Here is a 26312-nt window from a genome sequence, read left to right as displayed (position 1 = left end):
GAATTTTGCCCATCATCCACAGTCCTTGTGTGGGACATGAACACACATATCTTTCTGAGTTCTGTGCGTTCGAAAGAGAGAACAATCGTCATGAGGTAGCTAACGACGCACGCATGGGGATTCACCTATTCCGCCTTCTAAAAGAACCTACAAAAACCAGGTAACAACGTTTCATATTAACCAAGCTACAGCAACATTGTTATTGTAGGAGTTAACACGGAGGAACTACTTTTCTGGTGTAGTGACACAGCACCTTGGTCACAACGCCGCAGACCACTACCGAGAGGTAACTTTAGCCACTGGAGCTGCTGCATCGCCTTTGAGTTTGGAAAAGTTAATGCTAGGTTACAAATCATGCCTCGCACATGTATAGTAGTAGGTTGTAGGTTGTAAACCGAAGAGTTGGTCAACTTTGGTGTTCCACAAGCTAGACCAACTAACCATCCGGACAGACTGAAGCAGCGGATACTGGCTCTCAACTTAGACCTGACGACTAGTTGCTAGTCAGTATCGCTAGTCAGTCTGAGCAAGATGCTTGTTTGCGCTCAGTATATTTTTATCTGGGGACTATGCTGAATTTACCAGCTCAACAGGGAGCGCACATCTTGTGCTGAAAGATACAGCCATCCCATTGGATAGCATCCCAGTGAGAGTAGACGTTGTAAGCGACTATCAATGAAACATTTACTATTGCTACCATTGTTTCACTAAATCTGGATCTTTGCTGGATCTGCCTTGCACCCAGCGACGTCATTCTTTTTCATGGAGGCAAAAGTAAAAAGTTGTTGGCGGCGGCGGCGGCTCTCATGAAGTATGCCATGATTATGGTAGCAAACGCGCCCTCTCTGTTGTTGTTGTTGACGGAAGTAGCGGCCATTGATATGGGCTTTGTGAAATTAATGCACCCTGAAAAGAAGAACGATAAATATTTGTAAGTTTTTTAAGAGGGCTTTATAGGCAGAATAGGTAAATTCCCAGTACCTGCTTTGTTAGCCGCCTTGCGCAGTTTTTCACAATTTAGAACTCATAGAAAAGGGAAAGACGTGCGTTTATGTCTCACATAAGCATTGTGGATGATGGGCTAACTTCCAAAAAAGTGCAATTTCCTTTTAAGACTTGAGAAATGATTACTTTTTTAATTGGAAGCGAGGGAGAATGCTTCAGTGTTATTACTGGTAACCTCACCTGGTATTTGATAGATTGTCCTTACTCATTCAACCTGAACCAGATTCAAAGTTGGTAATTTTGGTCTAAGAGCAATAATTAATCTTCATATGAGCAATTATGCACAGATCTTTCGATTACAGGGTGACGACACCATTGGAGTGTCATGAGACAGCGAATTGGCTCATGTACTGTCTCTTAGTACATCCGACATAGGAAAGGAATATGAGAAGAAAGGTCGCTGTCGTGTAGAAATTTCTGGCCATGCCGGTATATTCTGCTGAGCTTCATTTTCCACAGCAGTCCTCCACAATAGTCTAATAGCTGCTGCCAAGGTAAACGGTGATGAATTTGCCCACAGTGACAGCAGTTACAAGGTGCTGAATTGCCCCATCAGCATCGGCCGTTTGACTGCAGCCTTGAGCAGCCTCTGCCTCTGAGTTAGTGTCCAAGACTGTGTGGTGTCAGGGCAAACACAGCAGGTAGTGCCCTTCTCTGCCGGCTCGTCAGCATTGTAGCTGCAAACAATAGAGCAAATCCTGAATAAGGAACGCAGAGACGTGGCTTGCTGTTGTTCCAGCCACCCACACACAATATGATGATAATCATCTTTTCTTATACCTGCAGTTGAAGACCTATTAATGAGATTAGAGATGCTCTATATTGGCTTTTTAGCGATATCCCATATATATTTGCAGGGGTGGGGGCGTAGCAATGAATAAGCCTATTAGTCATTCATCATTTGTGTAATGACTATGAAACTTTGAACTTTGCATGTACAGTATGTTCGCATGTCTTCCTAAGACTTTTGAAAACAACCCGTAGGGGGTGCCGCAAATGTACTGTAATTTACAGTCACGTGAACAAATTGCATCCCACGGGGTAGCTATGTTTTTGGGAAAAGTTGTTTCTGTCTCTCCGTCTCTGCACACATACTGATGTCAAAATTATACAGAAGTCTTCATAAAACTTTACAACGGACATGTTAACAAGCAAGCACAGCCAGCAGTAGCAGACAAGACGTATGAAAATGTAATTTTAACTGCCGCAGATCAACAGAATTGCTTCTTTTTTTTTTTTTACCAAATCACATCAAATATGGCCTACTCCTTGTTGTTAGGTAGATTTAATAGGTATCAATCATAATTACCACAAACTGCAAGGATGGGTGGACATTGATATATATCCAGCAGCACACAATTTGACACCAAAAGTAGATTTGTGAGTCAAAATGTCAAAGTGAAAAACATCTTCCATCAGTTCCTTAGACTGTTTCCCCTAGTGGAAGTTTAGTCAAACTGACACGTTCGTACTGACATTTTTAAAATGTCATTCATGAATAAAGGCTTAGGCACAATTAGCTCCTTTGTTGCTGTCAACAAATTGTATGGTGAAGGGGAAAAAAACTGTCTGTGCTTCCTGCCTGCCTTGTCTTGTCTCTTAGTTCTCACCACTATGACACATTTCTCACAGAGACATATGAATTTTTTAAACACAATCCTGGGATTTCTTTTTTTAATCGTAGCATTGCAATGGAGGTCTGAGTACTCGAGGTGACACTCGGTTCTGGTTTGTTTATAGATTTATCATTGTGGTATTTAAATAGAGTACTTATTGTGTAGACCTGAGAAGACCTGATGATTAAACCGTTGGCTAACACATTCTACTATTCTCCGTTCGTAGGGCAAGGGGAGTCATTGGCCACCTTTAAAGGAAACGAGTACTTCAGCTACAACCTGTCCCAGACGCCCATTCAGAGCAGCTTGGATGAGATCACGTTGTCCTTCCGCACTCTGCAGAGGAATGGCCTTTTGCTTCATACAGGGAAGTCGGGTGATTATGTCAACCTGTCCCTGAGGGATGGAGCTCTGTGGCTGGTCATCAACCTGGGCTCTGGCGCCTTCGAGGCCCTTGTGGAACCCGCCAGCGGAAAGTTCAACGACGAGGTCTGGCATGACGTCCGGGTGACCCGCAACCTCAGACAGGTGTGGATACTTTTCATTTATTCATTTGTTAGGAATTGAGATACACAACATTTAACAAAAAAAAATCCTTTAAAATATGCTCCAAGAATCAAAAAAGAATCAAGAACCTCAACTGTATTTTCCAATACAGGTGGTCCTGAGGTTTTGGCGTTTTGGGTTACGCTGGGTACGTGCTCCCTTCAACTTAATTTGGTTCGTAAACACGTGATTCAAGAACTAGCTATGATAGAAGAATACACCGTGTGCGGCTCATGCATAGCCACACTACTATCAACACTCCAGTGTCACAAAAGTCATTAACGATAAAGATCGCATTGTAATGTTTGTCCTGACGTTGTCAGGATGACAAGGAGGTAGAGGGTTGATCAGTCTCTTTATTGCAAAAACAAAAAAAGCTGTCGGCGTAGTCAGGAGTCAGCCTGTCACGTTCACAGTCGCAAATCACAAAGCTCTTTAACACGACCCATAACTGCTAGGTCGCTACAGTATTCAGGGGTAGAAATTGCCAAAATCCAGTGGAAGCAATATTTTGCTTGTAGATTTTAACTTTACAAGCAAATTGCTCATCTAAGAAGCAACTTTCAGGAAAAAAATGTTTTCCTGTATACTAAAATGTTTTCCATTTTTTCAGTGTTTTTTCATCAGCCCTTTTAAAGCAGTCTTCAATTGGAGTTGGTTTCCTGTTTGCTTCCAAATATTTGGCGTGCCTGGTTGCTAACGACCATTGGTGAAGTGTTGATTTAATCTGCTGCTCTATTGCCTCCTTTTTCACCCTGTTGCTACCAATCACAAGAGCCAACCCACGATCTGAACCAGTACCATGTTCATCGAGGAAAAGGTTTCTTGAGACGTCATCTGTACTTCTGTAAAGAAGGTGTCGGACGTTTCGCTCCTCATCCGAAGAGCTTCGTCAGCGAACTAATAAGTGCTGGTAGCCTAGGCCTTAAATACAGTAAGAGTGGAAAATTTAAGGCCTAGGCTACCAGCACTTATTAGTTCGCTGACGAAGCTCTTCGAATGAGGAGTAAAACGTCCGACACCTTCTTCACAGAAGTACAGATGACGTCTCAAGAAACCTTTTCCTCGATGGACAACTCCTGTACGACTGAGAGCCTACACAGACGCAGTACCATGTTCCTTGCACACCTCACACCAATTCGTAAACACAATCGTCGTCCTTGACTTTATAACCAATGTCCGTGTTCTATTCCTTCATCCACTTCCGAACTGTTTTTAACGAGCTGGTTATGGGGACATGAGATGCACCAGGTCTCGGTGGCAGCTGTCGTCCATCACTCACCGTCGACGTCGTCGGCGTCCAGGCACTGTCACTGGTGCCTGTGGAGGGGCCTGCTGAGGTTGAGGCCAACTGAGAAACCGCGGGCTTATCCAAGTTATCGGCCGTTGTTTTTTGTTTTTTCGGAGGGTTGTTATTGTTTTTCTTGTCCCGCTCCAAGTGACATGAGTCCGCCTTGGCAAAATACTTAGTAATCATCGTGTTCAGTCTGCAGATCGCCAGGTAAAACAGCAGCAGGACCACCATATTTGTTTCCAACAGCAACAGACGATCTGCTGCAACACAGATCGTGATTGGATGGGAGTATGTCTCACGACCAATCAGAGATCTGCTTTCATACGCACCATGGCCACAATACCGTAATACCGTACTTTCCAGCGCAATTTGGTTTTCGCAAATTATATTGTGCCCTTATTCCTGTGACCGAACTGACCCGATCAAACACAAAATAATTCGTCTTAGATGGAAACTCTGCACGATTTTGACAGTTTTTGCACGCATTTAGCGTCTTGCGTCAGGTTAATTTTGGTCTATGGTATTCTTGAGCATGTTAAGGAGCTGATCCTGTGAATATGACAGTAATAACTCAGCAATGTTGTGGTTTTATTATTGAGATGGAAAGGTTGCTAGGACTTTGGGTTTTAGTTTTTCCGCAATGTTTCGTTCATTCTATTCTTGTATTTCGTGTTTTATGGCTGTATTTTATTTCCTTCATGTGTACAGTGTGACAGACTTAGGACTTACCGGTGGTCCACTTGTATATTGTTTACTTTTTCTTTTGCTGTTTTGGCTTTCCAAAAAGGTATTAATGATGATAAGCCAAAGATAAACAGTATAATGATGATACAACTGAAAAAAATACTGCCATGCCCCTCAAAAGGTGACATTAATACAAATGGTGTTGTTTTTAAGCAAAATTACACTTGCATGATTGCGCATGCACAAGCTCCTTACCTGGACGTGTCATATAATTAATAGGATCTTTCCCCCTGCCAGTTATTAATGATAAACTTTACCTTGCATAGTCACAAAATAACGAAATAATTCACAAATTCAAGAAAGATGTGGCACTGTTGTATCATGACCTGAGCACCCAAATGAATGCAGTGTGTGAGTGGGGAAAACAGGGGAGTGAGGGGTACCGGTCACTAATTTAAATATTGAGTACAAATTGTTGTTTTGATGCACAATTAAGCATAAAATATCGCCTGTGTAATATTTGGAAATTCTTATGATTCGTATGATCACAAATGGTCAATCATATCTTTATGTCATTCGCAGGGGGGAACATTCAAAATCTGAACAAAGTAAGGGTTGAACAGCCTATTTGTGGTCAAACTTGAGCATACTTTGTATGCAGTTAATGTAGTGGTAGTTTTATATTCTAGGACGTCTCCTGTCTCCTACATTCAAGTGGCAGCTTGTTGCTAGGCAGAATTCATGATTCGCAATCTTTTGTGCCCCAAAGTCCAGTGAGAGAGATGATTATATGCCAGTCATTCCTACTCGCAGGTCAATCAGGCTCACTTCATTTTGGTCTGTAACACACGAGTCACATTCTTAAGAGGTTCAGGTAATTCTCATCCCTTGAGGAAATATTTTTAGCTAATACAGTCTTCCATCAGTGAAAATTCTTGCAAACAAGTGTTGTTTCTAATGAATGTTAAATATGTCTGCTCTGCAGGAGTCCCGCTCTCCGTGTTCCTATGCTCCGCTAGAGATTACCGGCTCATATTAGGTCACTGCCCTCTTTCTCATGAAACAGATTGCTTTGGTGGAAATAATCAGCATCTTGTTTTTAACGCAACCAAGATTGCTGTATGTTTTTTGTTTTTTTTTGGATCCTTAATCTATATTACATTGACAAATCACAACCTGGGTTGCCTTTAGACAATAACTGTCACTTTGACGACACATTTGAAATACATTTTAGTCTGCAGATGATGCAACACTGCAGAGGTCATGCAAGCAACAGCAGAGCTTGTATAATGAATACAGGCAGTGCATGCCAAGTACAACTCAGCCCGAAGGTTTCATATTCATTTGCGCTGTCCAGAGAATAAGGCACGACGCTGAATCCCCCCGACCAATTGCCAGGATGCGTCTTTTACATTAAATGTGACCCCATTTCTATTCTTTTGATGGTGGTCTTTCTATTCAAGCCACCTCACAGCACAATAAACCTTTGCTAAATTAACAGATCAGGTTGCCCATACATTGGGCAATCTGTATCATACTTGAGCACACTTAACATCTGAAATAATGATTGTTTGAGGCGCTCCACGCTATGCTCAAGTATGGTACACATGCCTCATCAGTGGTAAAAAGCAATTTAAAATTACTTTGAAAAATGTAATTAGTTATAGTTAAAGATGCTCGATATTGGTTTTCTTCCCGATATCTAGTAGACTAATCTTGTCCAGCGCTTCACCACGGATAGCAGTATCAACCGATACCAACATAGGCAGCAGCTCTTCCCTGAAATTAATATCAAGTCACAACTCGTGTATGAACACATTATGCTTCTTCCACCGTGATGCCACTGGATGCATTTCACAAATAAACACTGTTTGTACAAAATAAGATAAATACTACAATATGCAATGTAAGTTATAGAAAAAAGTGCCATATTTATTTGAATTATTTTGTCTCAACAAAAGTGATTTAATAAATCATGACCAATAGTCAACTAAAATAACTACTACGAGTAGTTTTAATACATTCACAAATAGAGTCTAATAATTTAATGCTGCTAACTATACAATTTGGAAAGCCGCACATTTGTATGTGGCACAAACATCTGTTTAAGAACAAGTGTGAAAATCTGGACCAACACAATCTGTGACGTTATGAACGGGGCTCATTCAGCATGTCACGCATGAACACAGCATGAATGACATGATTAAAGGAAGATGCCTTACTCTGCTCTTGAATAACCGGCACTTCCATATTAACATCCCAAGGCAAAACTTGGAAATAATTCCAGACCCCACATACTGAGCTTGCAAGCTTGGCGCTGTGTAGAGCACTTCATCACTTGCTTGCCGATATCAGTATCGTCAGAAATATCTCATTTTATGCCAAAATCTGCTGATAATATTGGTCGGCCTAGATATCCCTAATTATAGTTACTTAAGGGAATTAGCTCTTCATAAATGTAATTAGTTAACATGAAGTAATTGTTACTTTTTTGAAAACTTCCTAATATGTAAAATCATTTGAATTTAGCTTCTTATAGTGGTCATATGCCGTTGAGAGCTGTTGCATGAGATTAGAGTGGTCCTAGTCTGCGCTCATGACTTGCAATACTCTACCAAAACGCTAGGGGGCAGTCTTCTCATGGGAGTGAACAACTATAACTCAACTAGCTATTTAGTTTCCTGTGTAGTAGTCATGAACAATGGTGACATCCAGATTGTTGCTATAGATATCAATGCATTTCAGTGTCAGTAACGGTAACGGCGTTGTAACATTTGAAATAGTAATTTCATTAGTTAGAGAGAAGAAGAAATGTTCCTGATTTCCTGGAACTTTTTCTGTATATATTATATCATATGACTTTATTATCAATTGTTGTAATGCATTGTTGTATTATGACCTGAACATGCTAAAATCCAATGTAGTGTAGAGCAGTGTCTGTGTGTGTGTGGGTGGGGGGGGGGAGGTTAATCGTGCTTCACTATGCTTCAGATACTACTCACTAATATAGAAAGAATATGGTTTAAAAAATATTCTGACCTGTCTCCAGCATCTACCGTACTTTCCGGTGTATAAGATGCACGAGGTGTTTAAGCCACACCCACTAAATTTAGAGACACTGCTGATGGGGATGTCATACAGCTTCATGTCAAAAAATCTCAAATATCCCTTTAAACGATTAGTAGTAGTTCTGAAGTAAAGGAGATGTCACAAGATTAGAACATGGTCGTAAATTAGCCACACCACTGTTTAAGCCACAGGGTTCAAAGTTTAAGAGAAAAAGTAGCGGATTAAACAGTGGAAATGACCGTACTTGTTGAGTTCAGGTCACATTGTGTAAGATTGGACCTCAGAAGCAGCGACTGTGGGCACTGGACTACCAAAGAGTCTTTTAATAGAGGAGAAACAACAAAGTACAAAATAAACAGAAAATGCAAACTAAGGGCGATGGTGCAAGGCAAGATAACTAAAAGCACCATAAATAAGAAAAAAATAAACTTAGCAGTACAAGGTTCAGCTAATCAGAAAAAATGGCTGAGGCAAGCAACAAGGCAAAAACAGGGAGAAGCCTGTCATAATTTCCTAGTATTTGTTGTAGTATTATCCCAGAATGCTAAGACATGGTGGCAGGCGCAGTCAAATAGGTCTTAAATAAGGGAAAAAGGGGGAGGCTCGCAAGGAGCGGCATGGCTCATGAAAACAGGAGCAATAAGAATACAGTACATAAGCACAAGTGCTCAAACTAAGGCTCAACAGAATGCAGATGAAAATGCAAAAAACTGTCAGGAAGCAGAGTCCATGGAAAAATAAAGGTCTAATAAGAAGCATAGAAGCAAAATATGGAATTAACCTAAATTCAAACCACCTCTACGCAACACAATGATCCAACAACTCAAAACACCAGCTGAGGTAAACGGTCCTCAGATTCTCATTAGCACCAAGTGCGCTCCCAGCGCCCTCTAACAGAACGTGAAGATGTTGAATGTGGTGCCAAAACAGGAAATACAAAGTAAGAACACCGAACAGGAAGTCATAGCAGAAACATAATAAATCTGAAACCAAAGTCCAATCTGTCATGTTCCGCCTGCGTAGTCCAAAACAAGAATCATACCTTGATGATAAATGCAATCCAAAACGTGCTGAAAGTATTCCAACAACTCGAGTTGTGAAGAGGTACACTGAATGAACGAACAGAGTCTCCCAACTGCGGTCAATCACCCTAAGTACGGACCACATGCTAATCAACTGCAGGTGCGCCCAGTTGTCCCGCTTCGAACCGGAAGTCAGGCATCTGGGGAGGAAACACAAAACAGAGCAAAGAAGAGCCAACAGCTACAAAATAAAACACAGGAAGTAGAACCTTGAAACGTGACCCTGCCACTGGTTCAGTGAGGTGAGATTCCTGGCTAGTGAAGAAATTACTCTTTTGGAGTTTTTTTTTTTAATGTTAATGCAGGTTGTTCACTAAGAGAGAATCAAGAAAAAGAAAAGAATAATTCACTTTTGTTTAAAAAAAAATGTCCTCAAATTGCCGTCAAATACTTCTTAGTACCGTTTACTTATTTTGTTATTAACTGGAAAACATTGTTCTGAAAACGTGTTCTTACCTTTTATCTGTATATAAAGTACATGCAGCCTTTCCTTCGCCAGGAAACATTTTCATACTTTGTTGTAAAAGTCTGACCACCTCCTGGTGAGCGTGGGTATATAATCCTCCATCTTGACAGTCAAATTCATTCATTCCTTCAGCAGAGCATAAAATCATCCTGAATGCATTTGACTTTCTGCTAGCTTGCGCTGCTGCTTCCCTTTTCCTCGATGGAAGAATGGCAGTGACAAGCACCTTCCAGCTCACGCACGCCTGACGCCTTCAGGATGCAGTGGTGCTGCAAGTGCCGCTCGTATGATTAGCAAGAATAATGACGTCACACTTACGTGAAAGACTTAACACGGGCTGTAGAAAGTCATGGTGTATAATAAATGTTACTGCAGCATTATATTATTGGCAACATGCTGACAAACAGAAACTGACCAACACAAACTGGCATGATCCAACTCAGTGTGCAGTGTATTGTCTGACGGTAGGCAGGCACGCTCGTGGCAGCCTCACCTGATCAAGAAATTCAGCGATGTTTACTTAAGACAATGTTAAAAACTATTGGACTCATACAGAAAATACATTCAGAGTTACAGTTACAGTTCAATGGACAAATATTAATATTTTTATGTTATCATTATTTGTTTTGTTTGTTTTTCATCATGACAGGCTATGCCTCACGTGCCTCCCCTGACTGGATGTCACTGCACTGGGACACACCCCAAATATTTACAGCTGTCAAGAATTTCACTTCCTGTAATGATCAGGTGTCCCAATAATTTGGTACATGCAATGTGTCTTCTGACAGACTTTATTTGTACCATCAACATGCTGTTCCGGCAAGTTTTCCTGAATTACCTTTGCCTTTTTTTGTGCCAACACTCAGAGCACATAAAGCGGGGAGTGTGTGCGACACGTTCAGGCACATAAATTGTGTCAATTCATGCAGAACTTCCTTTGGGCTGAGCTGCCAAGTTATATTCTTACCTCAGCTTTTAACACATCTGCAGCCCAAAACTCGCACCACTGTGATCATTTCCGCCACATTGAAAGTTTATGGAATTGAGCATCTCTGATAACACTTTATTAATTCCAAGGGAGACATTCAGGGAGTAAGAAATATGTTGAGTAAAAATAAAGTCAACGTTCACATGCAGCATAATTTGACTAATCTTGGTGTTGCCTTGTATTGCATTTCAAAATAAGGCCTTCCTGTGTATCTAATTCTCCATCAACAGTATATTTTAGAGCCTGCGACATTAATCACAATGTAAACGTACATTCTCCTCCATGCCCGGCTCACTTCCCCAGACTTCCACAGCAAAGGAGATTCAATGCTTGCCACGTCACTTATGCTTTCAGCCATGCATTTGATCCCTGTGTAAATTGCCTTCGCCTCAGATAAGTTACCTCCCTGACATGTAGATATGGAGAACTTTAACTCCCAAGAGAATGCCGGTGGAAACATTTTATTAGATCCGCTGGTGCATTTCAGGCAAGAATTCCTCCAATTACCACCTCCCACCCTTTCCCCTCTCCCGTCTCCTCTTTTACTGAGGCAGACAAAATCATTTTATTCCTTTTCTGACCCTCATTAATGACGCCGCTGCATATTGATGTGCATGCGCAACACACGGACCTACACACAGAATCATCTGCCGTGTGGTTTCTATAAAACCTGCTCGCCTGTATTCAATTTTCCATTGTACTGTAGCGAGGTTTGGATGATTTTTGCCTTTTTTATTGATCAGAGATTGGAAGATGAGCCTACTCGATCTTTAGGGCAGCTGCCGTAAGGTGCTTTGTTTTTGCAGCAGGCTGGGAAATAAACAAAGCCATGTCAGATGTGGTGAAGTACCTCTGCATTATAAATGAAAATTGCCCTACAGTCACGTGCAATGTCTGCAAAATGACAATATCAAAGGGTGGTACTAACAGAGCTGCATTCAACACCACAATACCACAAATCTAATACTTCATCTGAGGACAGAGTACAAAGTGTTTAGCAAGACTACAGAAGAAAAGGCTGCTACATCAAAGCAACAAACTCTGGACTTTCAGAGAAAAGGCAAATATCAAAAAGACAGCGAAAAGACAATTTATTGTGGAATTTATTGCTTCAGACAACCAGCCCATCCCTGTCGTGGAGATTGTGGGGTTTTGTTGTCTTTTAGAATGTATAGATCCACGCTATGTCCTGCCATCGTGACACTACATTGTTGATTTACAGTACTTGCTAATACGAAATGTAATGAAATAAGCTTTATATAAAAGTGCTATTGTGTGTTATTACTTTAGTTACTTGCTAAAAACATTTTCAGTTCCATCATCTATAATAAAATGATCAAAGTATCTGATCAGTACTCAAAATCAGGGGCCAAAAAAAACAGATTTTGATTGGAGGCCAAAACTGCTAATCGGGACATCCCTAGTTGAATCACCAAACTGCTTTTTTTAATAGGAAATATTCTGAAGCGCTTTCATTTGTTTCAAGCCCAAAAAAAGGTAACCACTGTAAAATAAGTTTAAATAAAACAAAAATGAAGTAAAACTACTCATTCTTTGACACCATCAGACAGATCGGTAAAGGGGAACAGAATTGGAATGAAGCTATTTTGCCTTCCAAAAGGCCTTGTGGTTGTGGTTGGCATATTCTAAAGTGGTCGTTGTCAACTGGTTTGACTGCAAGACCCACCATCACCCCTTGATGACAAGTGACGACCCAAACTGCAGAATCTCAAATTTGTCAAATATCTTATATTTAATGGAAAGACGGTGTAGTTTGAATTTGTGGTAGTGCAAAACAACTTGTTGTGCCAGCACAAAACAAGTTTAATGAACATTTCAGGATCTTTTAATCCACAAAGTTCAAATTATTTTACCAAAAGGCGTCTGCCAAGGTAACTTTTACAGTGGGCCACAGGTCTATGCCTGGGGGGAAAAAAAATAAATTAATGACCAATGTCTGTGAATGCACCTCACATTCTTGTCTGTGCTATTCACTTGCTCTGCCGGCACGAAGTGTGTGCCACGTTTATAGGCGACTTTGTCGAGCTTGAACGGGAGGGCAAGGACATCGAGTGGGAACTTAACTTAGCCGACACACAAAAATTCCGCAATTCGGGTCGCCGTTTGTCATTGAACGGTGATGGTGGGTCACGCAGCCAAACCAGGTGAGAGCCACTGATTTAAACAAATGTCGTAGCTCGATGATAATTTACATTGAACATCCCATGTACGAGCTAGACATGAGCATTAGCGATTTTACTTGCCGATTTCGCACACTTCCAAATATGACAAATAAATAGACAATAGACAAACAGCTGATATATAATAACCATAAAATACTTACAGCCAAACACTTCCTGAGGCTCAACAAGGAACAGGGCCGACACATTCAACTAACAGATGTTGGTCTTCTATGACGGCAGGTTTCAAATAGCACTACAGAGCATTGTCACCACCAACAGGAGTATAAATAAACACCCTGCTGCATCAAAAAATCCCTCTCAGAATAAAAGTGCACCCACCAGTTGAGAATTGTGACTCTATACTATTATTTTCAATTAGCCCAAAGAACTCCGCCTAGCAACAAGTGTTTGGGGAATGGCCAGGTAAAGAATCCGAGCTGCTGCTGTTTCTGCTACAGAGCTGAAATGTCATTTCAGTCTTCATAATGAATCTGAAATGGCTTTTGTAGTCAATGCAGTTTTATCAAATTACCATTTGAAATTTATGGTAATGATTATGGTAAAATTTTAATATTTCTAACTGTTATATAATTAAGATGATAGTTTGCTCTTTTTTTTACATTAAATTAAAAAGTACAGTGTCTAACATCTTGTTCCTGTCGGTTGTCTGTGTATGGGCATGGAAATATTTGTTTGAGATGTTACCAGGTATAAACGAGAAAGCCACATTTATCAATTTAGAGAAATAAAAGCCTTTTGCTTGATGGGCACTATCCATCAAGCCGAAGCCAGGCTGGCCCATTTTCCAGAGTCAAAGCTAAAGATACTCAAGGTTTTACCACAAGATGGACAAAAAAATCAATAGCTGTCACTACAAGAGAATGGCCAGCAAGACCCGACACCTGAGCGTGTCACATCACTGCTTTAACTTTTATCCTCCAAGCTTTCAACGCTGAGGGGATTTGTGGCATGAAATCCCATGTAAAGGTGTGATTTATTAGTGCTTTGTATATTTACTGAGACCCACTGAAGCTGCGACGTTGCTATCCTGTGAAATCAACTTTTTTTTAAAAGGAAAACAGCTTCTCCTTCGCTCCAAGAAGCTCAAAGTCCCTGTTTTTAAAGAGGCCCTTTATCACGGCGGAGTCACCTAATCAAAATGATAATTATCCATGAAGAATTGTAAATCAGTCGCTGTAGATCATTAAACCTCAACACTGGCAGACAGCTTTAATTTGGCACAGCGATGAGATGCAGAACCCGCTTCTTTCAAGTCATATAAAGTCTGGGATACTTTATAAACATCATGTTACGAATATTTTAAATGATTGCACTTCCAGCATCATTTAAGTTGAACCTTAATGGAGTATGTATCAACTTATATTTCCCTGGAAATTGTAATTATTTTTACGTAATGCCATGTAGTGTTCCATCTGTGAAGAAATACATGTTAACACTGGGCTGATTGTCATGGAAACAAGAATATACTTCTTTTCTCGTCCTGCACCGTTTTACAATTTATCTCTGCTGTCTCTTGTGATGTGACTGATGCAGTGGGCCAGTGGGCAAAAGCAGTAATTGAGCCCACCATTTTACTATTCTTGAGCCCAAATTAATTGAGTTTGCTAACATGAGCAGCATCCACATTGCTTTTGGTGCCAAATTATGATTGGAAGAGCCGTTGCCATCAGAGAGAGGAATCAGCAGAGATTATTGAAGCTGTCAGTGCGTTTTGTAATGGCTTCCCAGATCTAACATATGATATGAGGAAAGAAACCATATTTGGCAACTTACATTGGTTACGCCTCTCTATCAACTATCAACTGTGGCTCAGTCATAATAATGACAACAAAAATCTGTAATTGATAATTGATTATATTCATTGATAATATGATATTCCAAGAACATTGCATTGTAAGTACAGATGCTTAATGGCTTTTCACCGATATCCGATATACCAATATTGTCCAGCACTCCATTACCGATATCAACCAATACCGCAGCTCGTCCCTCAAACTAATGTCAAGTCACGTCATGTGTACATGTGTAAAAATCATGACCAATTAAAGGAAGATGCTTTATTTCCACCTCGCACAACCATTGTTTTCATTGCAAACTGAAGCTATTTTACTGAGACCCTTATTTTGTTAGATGCCATGTGACAGGATGTAATGCGCAGTGCTTGTATTGTGAAGGATGCAAGTGTGCTGTTTTGTCTTTGTGTTCTTGCCGGACGGCTGTGTAGTGTGACGCTGAGATGAAAGTGCATGCGAATAACAACGCCCTCCCGAGCTTCATGGCTGCCGTCCTTTTGTCGTGTTGAGCTTGCACAACGTCAGCGAATATGTTATAAGACCCTCGGTTACACATATTTACAATCCAAAGGCCAAACTTGGGAATAATTCCAGATGGTGGACATACTGAGCTTCTAAGCTTGTTGCTGTGTGGAGCATGTTATCACTTGAGCGTTAATATCGTTATCAGCAGAAGAAACGTTACTGATATAAATGGCTATCTTATTTTAATGCCATATTATGCCATATTTATGCCACATTTTTATGTTGGAATAATTCATGTTTCAATTTACCAGGGTGTACCTCAGCTGGGATAGGCTCCAGCATACCCTTGTGGCCCTAATGATGATAAGCGGCATAAAAAACAGATGAATGGATGTTTCACTTTACAATTCCACATGTCTGCAAAAAAGATAGGAAGAAGCAGAGCTTATGTAATCGTACCCCCCCTCTGTTTCACATCAATTGCTGATACATTTGTTCACCTCATGTAAAAAAAATTGTTCAAGATCTTTAACAATGTGTTAAGTTTGTAGTTCATTTTGTCGTTAAATCTGTAGTTAAAAAACGTTCCCTTCACGCTTTTTGTTACTGTTGATGTAGTTCAGTTCCATGTCTTTCTCTCAAGTGTTGATGTCATTGTAATCCATCCTTGTGTAGTAAAAGCAGTTGTTTCTCATACAGAAAATAATGTAAAAAATATTTCTTTTGTTATCCGGATCTGTATCCATTTTTAATCCAATTGTTTTTGGTCTGAATAGGCCTTCCTGTCCTGCCTAGTGATGTGATCTTTAATATTTATCCAGATCCTTGATATCCAGCGACTCTGGCCTCTTCTGCTCTTCCATTTAGCTTGATGTAGATTTTGCAGCAGGTGCTCCAAGTGCCCTGAATCTGTCCATGCTTCCTCAAGTCGCGTGCTTCCTTGGCGATGTCAGCGTTGCGTTTTGTCAGATGCTCATTCATGCAGACGTGATGTTGGTGAACCTGCCATACAGTGCAATGCATGTATCGATGGTGTTAATGTGTGTAAAATACAAAATAAAACACATCAACTGTATTGACTAGGGATGCAAATCTTACAACAACCCCATGATTCCAATTGATTCAGATTGTTTGGGTAACAATTCTATTCAATATTGATTCTTGAGTCACAATCAATACTCTTCGTACAGTCCTGTATAAGCTGGACAACCAGCTCTGATAGTTATATTATATTACTGTAAAGAAAACTGGTTAGGTTCAAGAAAATGTAGTTTTACAAGCTTCTTTTAACTAGGCATGAGTGTTCCGGAAGTACTTGATTTTCATTTTGCAGTTTTTGCACACTGAAAATCATGTCAAGCTCCTTCTTACCCGAGAAATTATAGAATCCGAAATGAACCCACACACGAGCATTCAGCGAAGACGTGGCTGATTGTATTTCTTTGTCCTCCATGCCGAAACATTACTAAAGACTAAAGTTAGCTAGGTAGCTAGCTAGCTAAACAGTAACAGCCTGCCAGTAAGTGCAGCTATGGCTTGAGCATTTTTTAATAATGATTCTTGAACATTTGGAATCCATTTAGAATCGAGATTCAGTTGTGAAATTATTAATTGTATTGTATCATATTTAGAATGACAATAAACATGGTCATGAACTATGGATTTCGACCGAAATCATTGTTGGTGTTCTTCAGTATAAAAATGCTTAACTTCCCCTTTCAGGTGACCATCTTGGTGGATGGGATACTGACCACCACAGGTTACACCCAAGAAGACTACACCATGTTGGGCTCGGATGACCTCTTTTATATTGGAGGGAGCTTGAACACAGCAGACCTGCCAGGCTCGCCAGTCAGCAACAACTTCATGGGATGCCTCAAAGATGTAAGTCCTGTTTGACCTCTGCAGACCGCTTGAAATACTATCCTGCCCTTTTGAGATAACTCCGCCCCCTTTCTATGTTGTCGAGGCATGCTCTTCTTATAGAAAGTAAGCCTTCACATTAATATTGACTGTCCTGTTGGAGGGTGTTTCAAGGAGAAGCATTTAGCAGAGATGCTGCAATATGTGTGTGTGTGCGTGTGTGTGTGTGTGTGTGTGTGTGTGTGTGTGTAGAATCCTGTGGGAACCCCTAGGAGAGAAAGTAGCACCAGTATACATAAGTAGTGCAGCCATCTTCTTGTTACTGGAAACTCTCTCAGAGTTCACTTTTATTTCCTTCTTCCTTCTTTTTAACCTATCCATAAACCCTCGGCCTGCACACGTCACTTTGATTATCTCCACGTAAACATTATGTACTTGCGCATTAGAATTATGTCAGGTGGCACATGATCTGGTAATGCCCAATTTCAGCTGTGTCGTACATTTTTTTAATGGGGAGCAAAGTCTCATCAAAATCAAGCGAAGGAATGTATTTAAAACGAGTGGATAAGACGTGTCGGTGTTGTTGAAGCCAACTCTCAACTCCATCGAATAAGTCGCACGCACCATTCAAGTGCGTTTTTTGCATACATGGCTATAAAGTTTTTATTTGTCTCTGCTCTTGCTTTCCATTGAAGCACTCAGGGTAGAACAAACAGCTAATCCGAATTATAGCCTGCACAAAATTCACACTGCAAATAAGGTGGAGAGGCTGAACACAAGCAGCGGCATGATATGTGACTGAGAGCTTGGCAGATTATAAAGAATTTCATATTGCATTGTTAAAGGCAGACGGGAGGCTTTTTTGAAAACTCTGCCAAAACTAGTGCAAAGCTTCATGCTGTATGAGGTTTTGTTCTTTTTGGGGGGTTTTTTAGTCACTCTCAACGAAAAAGCAACATACCCAACCTTCCTTTTTATTTTTCATGGCCAAACATTCCCAGTAACTTCCGATTGCAATCGCACATGCCAGCTAACAGCCAAATACATAACATCCCAAGTAAAGTTCAGATGTTTGGAGTTTCCCGTGTGTTGATGCTTCAAATGCTCGATGAGGTCGGTCGTATTAAAATCCCCCGGTTTTCGCACTCAGCTGCAACATCTTTTTCTGACTTTAATGAAAAATACCACCACACGGTCTACATAACTCATAGGCCTTGCTACATTGTTAACATGTTAGCACACGCTGTTGTTGTGATCACATGGGCTCCATTCGGCCGCTGCTGGATAGGTTCTGGTGCATAGTCTGGAATTAACTGCTTATATCTGAATGCCAATATCGGAGATTTTAGATGCAGGCTTATATAATCTGATTTTTTTTTTTTTTGGCTGATATCTGCCCCATATCTGGTATCAATATCAGATCGGGACACTCCCACTAGAGAGCGGTGAGTGACAGCCATGAGCGTCACTTATTTTATCTTTATTTTATTTTTAATGCATTTTAATTTGTAATTGTTGTTTATAAGTTCTTGTTTGTAAATTTCTCGTAAGTGCAATACTCACAGCTGCAGTTGATGTTGTTATAGTGATAATTTTCTGAATCAATACTATTTTCTATGTCATACATTTTGTGTTCAGTGTAATCAAGGTTTTGTAAGTTCAGTTGTTCAAAGTTCTGATATTCATTATTCACGCGGTCTCTACTTCAACCAGTTCATCATCATTTACATCACTGAAAGGAAATACTGTACATACAAGTAGTCACTGTCCAGTTTCATTGTTGTCATCATATTCATATGATATCCTTTTCTCACTTGAACTTTCCCAGATCTGCAAGCTCTTTTACCATGATGACTTTTGCATCCTCTGGTGTTCCATTTGTTTCAATCCATACTTTACAGTTACTTGTCCAAGTTACTTGTATTTTCATTTGTTTTTTGAGAGCCCTGGCTTGTCTGGCAATGTCTGCATTTTTCTTTGTTAGATGTTCATTAATATATACTAGGGATGCTCCGATTGATCAGCCACCAATCAGTATCGGACTATTTCCGGGAAAAATCACGTGATCAGCATATGCTGATAAATGCCTTTCAACGCCATCACCTGTGGCTAGTACTATTGCAGCCCGTAGCGATTCCTGTGTAATATATACATCAGATCCCCTCAGTTTTTGGCCTGTCGTAACAGCTCCGTTTTAACTTTATTGTTAGCTTACTAATAATAATGGCCGGTTTGGTGTTGTCCTTTTGCGGCAGTACATGCCAAGCTGAAATAGCATTGCAGTCAATTTCATTGTCTTTGGTTGCAAGAAAGCTCAGTACTTGTTGTTCCAGGGAAATGGAACAAAACGCTGAATAAATAAATCATGCTGCAAGCAAAATACAAGTCAGCTTGCTTTTAAAGCCGTGCCACAAATGCAATTCCGTATAGGAAGCTTTTTAACTTTGGAGAGCTAAATCTTGTCTTGACTTACGACCATAGCTTGCCGTCTTTGTCCGTTTTCTTCCGGAAGGTGTGTCCTTACACATGCATTTTACAAATAAAGATTTCCAATCTTATAGAGGCCTCAGTTGGCCGCAGTTAATTACATAAATGGCCCTACTATAAAATAAAATAATTAAATATACTATAAAATACTATACTATAAAACTATAAAATACTGTAGATCCGTGCTATTTTTGGGGGCTATATTCTAAAAATGCCAAAAAAAACACAAATCATTAATCAAAGCCCTAACTAAAGGTTCTTAAAAAAATCCTGTTATTGATACTCTACACACTATAATATGCCTCTGAGAGTTATTAAAAACATTTGAGATTCAAATGAATGAATTAATCAATTTCTTATGTTTTTAACTTTTCTAAGGTATGTTGAGTGGAAATTTTACCTTGACTGTCATCTGCAGTCTTCTTCAGAAGGGAACATTTCCACGCAACATCTAAAAAAAAAAGGTTTTCTGAACGTAAGAGATTGAACATCATTTTATAAGAACACAAAATGAACCTAATCGAGCAACATTAGAAATTCAGTTTAACATATTATGAAATTATGAAAGGCATACAGTATACACTATTGTTGTTATCGTTACTCGACATCATGTCTTGTCAAAGCATCTTCCTGCTGGAAAATGTTGAGTGAATTGACGTATGGGACAGCACCCTCTGCTGGATTCATAGGTGCCTAGATTTTCCCCTGCAGATAGCACCATTTTCTATTTCAGTTACCATAATAAAAACCATAATAGCACCATTTTCTATTTCAGTTACCATAATAAAACCTTTGGTTTCACTTTTAATTTACAATGTTAACAGAGAAAAGAAATCCGTACATATGCCAAACTACAAGTAGGCGAGAATCTACTTTGCTGTTTTATTATTGTCATTATAGACACAGTGGCACTCAAAATTATTGAACCTCAGGGTATAAATTACATGAATTTGCAAAAGTTTATATAATTACAGTAATTTGCAATAACCAACAAAACAATTTAAATAGCTTAAAGGAAAAGTGCACTTTTTTGGGAATTTTGTCCATCATCAACAACATGAACACATATTTCTTTCCCTTTTTTGTGTGTTCTAATGAGAGAAAACAATTTAGCATGAGCCAGCTAACATTGCACGTCATGGGAAGCACCTATTATGACTATAAAGCCCTCTAAAAAAACCTCAAACAATGTTTTATCCTTTTATATACATGCTGCGATCATGCATTAACAGGTACATTGATGATAACAGGTAATACTTGCCGTATTTTGATGATTTAAAACATTACCGGAACTTCTTCTTTCGGTGCATTGATTTCACATAGCCACATACTGTAGGAGCTAACGCTACTTCCGTCAACAACAGCAGACACGGCCCTGTGTCGGGGGTCGGGCGGGGGTTGGCCCGGGGTGGGCCGGGCTCCGCTCCCTGGGGGTGTGGGGAGGCGGTGGGCGGGAATTGGCGCTTCCGGCGCGGGCGGGCTTCTTTCCGGTTGTGGAGGCGTCTCTGGGCCTGCCGGTTTGTGGCCCCCGGTACCCGTCTGCCTTTGTGGGGTGTGATCTCTCGCTGGTCTCAGGGGTTGGCAGTCCTCCGGCCCGCTGGCGTCCTGTCATTGGCTGGGATTGCCTCTCTTCGGCCCCTTGCTGGTCTTCCCGGGGGGGGGGGGGGGGGCCCTCTGGGCTGGCTCTTGGGGCACTGATCTTTGTGCTGCCTGCCCCTATGGGCCTGGTGACCTTCTGGCGGCCGGGGCCCGGCCTGGCTATTTGGGGCGGGCCTCTCTGGGGGGTGGGGGCGGCCCCTTTCCTTTCATGCATTCTCAGTGACAATTACACGCCCACACATTTCTGCACCTTTACATATATATGAAGTCTTCCTCACATACAGAGATACCTGTACATATGCACACTCACAGTACATACGTACTTCCCCACATTACTCACTGAGTTAACCAGGGTGTTATTATGTTGTTGGTTTTATTACAGCGACGGTATCAGCAGTATGACTATATGTATGTGTGTGTGTGTGTGTATGTGTATATATGTGTGTGTATATGTATATGTATATATATATGTATATATATATATATATTTTTTTTACAATGATGTGCATTACAGTACTTTTCATTCTGTTCACTATCATGGATAATCAATTATTAATTATGTGTGACTGTTTCAATGCGGTATTATCATTGTGATCACTATCATAGTTCATCATTTCATGACTGCTATTATGTGTGATTGTCATTGACAGCTTTGTCATTGTGGTTGTTGATATTGTTTTGTCCTTATGTCCTTGTTCGTTTTTATAGTTGTCACAGACATTTATTTGCTGATGTCGTTCTGTATGTTTGTGTTGTTCTGTCACTGTTGTTGTTGTTGCTGCTGTTGTCCTTGTCTCTTGTCTCTTTTTGTTTTTGCCCCCCTCTCGTCCCCCCTCTCTTCTTCTCTGTCCCCTCCTGCTCCGGTCAGGTCGCTCCAAATGTGCTTTATAACAAGCATCAAGGTCGAATAAATTTTGTATGACAGGGGAAGTGTATATCACACTTCTCCCTGGCAGAGTAAATCTGTTGAGCACTTGACGGCATTTAGATCTACAATTCTATCTGCTTTAAAGGCTGGACAGGACAGGGGTAAAAAAAACAAAACAAAAAAAACAACAGCAGACACTTACAATGTCCGCTCTCATTGGCATGGCTGTGTCTTCGAGCACAAGACTGGTGCTCCAGTCCTCAGGTAAAAAATGCTGACAGCAAACGAGCATCTTGTTGAGTCTTCGTAGCAAAAATGAGAGCCAGTAGTATCCACGCTTCCGTCTGTTCCGTTACAGTGGCTTGAGGCGTTGTGACGCTGAGACTAGCGAGGCGTTGTGTTACTCCGCCAGATAAATGTAGTTTTTTGTGTTAGCTGCTATAATAGCAATATCGCTGTAGCTTGGTTAATATTCAGGTCGGTTATGTAAATGGAACACTGTTGGTGTTTTTTGGGACGTTTTTTTAGTGCGTTGTTGTTTTCGTTTTCTCTCGTTAGAATGCACAGAAAAGGGGAAGGAGTATGTGTTCATGTTTCACATAAGGATTGTGGATGAAAGGCATAATAAAATAATAAAAGGTCAGTCAGGATCATCCATAATGCTGCTTACAGAGAACACACAAATTCCTTATTTATAAAATCACAATTATTAAAATTTGCGGATCTAGTAAACCTTCAGACGGCTAAAATTATGCATAAAGCAAACAATAACCTTCTACCGAAAAATGTAAAACAATTCTTATCAACAAGAGAGGAGAAATATGATCTGAGAGGAAAATTTAACCTAAAACACCTATATGCACGGACAACACTGAAAACTTTCAGCATTTCTGTATGTGGAATCAAGTTGTGGAATGGATTGAGTAAGGAACTCAAACAATGCCCAACAATGAGTGATTTTAAGAAAAAGTACAAGCAGTTGATGTTCACAAAATACAAAGAAGAAGAGACCTGAACCACTGTGTACATACAATACAACATCTAACCATTACTATACTGACGATTAACTTTTCATTGTGGTGACTACATGGTCTGTACTCATTTATTATCAATCAAACACTTCTTCAATCATTCTATCAGTTATCATTATGCCTGTAGCTTCCTTGTAGTAAGTGAAAACCTGGTTATGATTGCACTACATTGTCATGTAGCCTTACAAAGCATACCTGGAAGAAAAAGAGGTGAGTGAATGTATTGATGTGAAGCTGATGAGGGGTAGGATTAAATAAGCTTTGCTTCTTCCTACTCCTTTTCGGACATGCAAAACTGTGAACTGTATTGTGTGATGTGCAACTGTTTGACTTGTATGCATGTTCAAGATGAATTAAAACCATGAACCATGAACCATAATAAAAAAAAAATGCAGTTTTTCTTTAATACCACTAATATTAAATTAGACTTCTTTTAAACGTTTGTACATTTGCCAATACAGTGAAACATTGGGTTTTCTATGGTGCGGTTATTGCTGAAAATTTTACTTTGGTTTTTGTATACCGTCTCGGTATTTGTACAATATTGCACGTAAAAAAAACAGTCCGTTTGCCCTGTACTGTGTGATTCTGTGCAATGTAGTTCCCAAACAAAACACCCTACGTGTTGCTGACTCACTGTCACTGCATTTTTTAGTGAGTGCAACTGCTAAATAACCCGCCATGGGGCCAAAGAACCTTTGACAGCACTTTGACAAAGAAGGTGAGAAACACCATTGAATTCGATCTCGCCAGGATGTACGGGAAGTCCACATCAACAATAACTTCCATCCATCTATCATCTTATTTTGCATTGTTTTCTGCATGTAAAACTGGAATTATTATCTTTAAAATTATTTTTCAATATATTTTTGGGTGTTGGTTGGTTATTGGAACAAATTAATGAAAACTGATATTGATATTGCTGTAAATGTCATTTACAATTGGGGTTGAATAATTTTGAGTACAGTTGTAGATATTAGCCACACTTGCACAATATTTATAAAAAAGCTATATTTGAACAATGTCATTGTTATCGTGGTTGCAGTGACACTGCACCATTCCGTGAATTAGCTCCAGGAGAGACACAAATTATTAGAAACATCTCTAAGTACAACCACAATAGCATATTGTTAAACGGATACCTCTGTACTTTGTATAGGCAAGAATTTTGGACACAGCTTTGTACTGGATCTTATTCATGCCCTTGCATCAGATGAAAAGTCCTGTGAGTGTGTGCTGTTCTGCTTTAAAATTGTTCATCTCTCCCAAATCGCAATACATTTTCATAAATTTCTTATTTGTGCCGCTGATTTGCTACAATTTCAATGTTGATATTTAGAGTAGAACATATTTTCCAGCGCAATGGATGATGTGGTGTGGATATTTCCTCTGCAGCGTGAAGGCGCTGAAATGAAGATGAAGATGTTATTTATGGGCAGGTTATTGTCCCGGCATTACTGCAACCTCCGCTCTGTGGGCGGCATGGCTGGTGGTGGTGTTTGCGCCCCGCGCTGCTGATGTGCCTAAGTAGAACATATTGAAGGCATGCTGGCAGGATGCGATGTGCACCAGAGTCATGAAGACGGGATGACAAACAAGAGAGAAAAAAAAAAAATCCCTGCTAATGAGGCCGAGTGGTGGACGAGGCAAAGCTGATCAAATGGGATCAGCTTGCCAGGAAAATGCTGAGGCGAGGTTCAGAGACGGGTCAGTCCAGCCTGGAGCTTTGTAACGAGACTGATACGGCTCCATGCTGAAAGCAGAGAATTGTCACATTTACATTATTCTTAGTCCTGGTGGGAACTCAAAGTAAGCCGTGGATGAAATATGTATTTTAAAGGCACAAACGACAACTATTTAGGGGTATAAATGTCATGTATTTTATTTCATTGAAAAGATAGGACCCTGCTGGAACTCTTTAGAGTTGATAATAGATGCCAAGCAGAGGCCATCGGGTTCACCAGATGAAAGGGAAAATAAAAGCCACTTTGAGAAAAATGTATCAACCGCAGCACCAAGCAGGAAGAGATACATTTATCTAGGAGTTCACCATCAGAGAGGTCAACAACGAACGCTACATCATCAGCCTCCAATCATTTCCTGCTTCAACAACTGGAGCCAATTTGAAGACAAATTTTCCTTATGCTCCTATCCATAATAATATTCTACTTGGCGCTGTAAAAAAACACTATAGATAATTGACATAATTGATTTAATTGTCTACTTACACAACTGCTGTTCTGACAATTTTTACGCTTTTCTCATGTAATGACATCGTTAATGGCATCGTATCCACTTTACACCCACTAGTTGCTCGAATGCATCATTTTCTCTGCCACACGCTGCAATCATTCAACTCAGTGATACAGGGCATTCACAGATAGCTTGTTTAGATAATGATGCAGCACAATGTGTTACTGTGGAGACTGTTCGCATGAGAATCCACTGGGATTTGTACAAAACAAAATTCAAAAAAGGCATCTTGGAAATGTTTGATTTTTATTAATGTATTGTAAATGAAGAAAAGGTCTTAGTCCTAACACCCTTGATGTTATGGTAAAAACTAAGGATGCACAATGTTATGTTTTTTTTCAAGCCAATACGATAACTTCCTGTTTCTCAAGATAACGATAACCGATGATATCAGTCACTGAAACCTTTTTACACTAGGTCCCCAACTTACGAACACCCGACTAGCGAACATTCGCGGATACGAACACAAGCCGATTGGTCTATATTTTATTTTATTTTGCCTTGTAGTCGCTCAATCAGTATTTATACTGCTACTGTACATGTTTGACCAGTAGAGGGCACTGTGACACTGCTAATGGGACCAACAGAGGAAGAGTTAGACGCTGGGGAGATAAAGCTAAATGGAAAGCTAAATTATAAAAATTTAAAATTAAATTAAATTAAAAATTACAAAAAAATAAATAAAAATAAAAATTAATAAATAAATAAATTATACAAGCCGGACAGAGCGTGTAATTAAAGTTTTTGAAGAGTTAATAGTCCTGCTTAATTCTACACCACCCACAGAACACTACCTCTTTTATTTATCGATTTGTCCTTTTTTTCAATATCTCCTCCTCCAACTCCACCACAACGACGTATGCTTGGCCACTCCTCTACAAAGGTAAATAACATTTATCATTACGTATTATTATATCACTTTTATTATTGTTTTTTTCATTAATTATCCTCGTTTAATATTACTACTGCATCCAAACTCATATTTACATACATACACAT

The 26312-nt window shown here is 39.9% G+C and overlaps 1 protein-coding gene across 10 annotated transcripts in view; it reads left to right on the top strand.

Annotated features, from left to right (window-relative positions):
* Positions 1-26312, top strand: part of LOC129169290 (neurexin-2-like) — a 217883-nt gene that overhangs the window by 69691 nt on the left and 121880 nt on the right. For all 10 annotated transcript variants that reach the window (XM_054755575.1, XM_054755578.1, XM_054755577.1 and 7 more), the window contains 2 exons: positions 2848-3149; positions 16935-17096. In XM_054755575.1, the coding sequence (XP_054611550.1) occupies positions 2848-3149; positions 16935-17096 (464 nt within the window). The remainder of the gene's footprint in view (positions 1-2847; positions 3150-16934; positions 17097-26312) is intronic.

Source organism: Dunckerocampus dactyliophorus, chromosome 16, assembly GCF_027744805.1.
Source record: "Dunckerocampus dactyliophorus isolate RoL2022-P2 chromosome 16, RoL_Ddac_1.1, whole genome shotgun sequence".
Lineage (NCBI taxonomy): Eukaryota > Metazoa > Chordata > Actinopteri > Syngnathiformes > Syngnathidae > Dunckerocampus > Dunckerocampus dactyliophorus.
The sequence above is the reverse complement of the archived record's forward strand: the minus strand, read 5'-3'. Positions and strand labels throughout refer to the sequence as shown.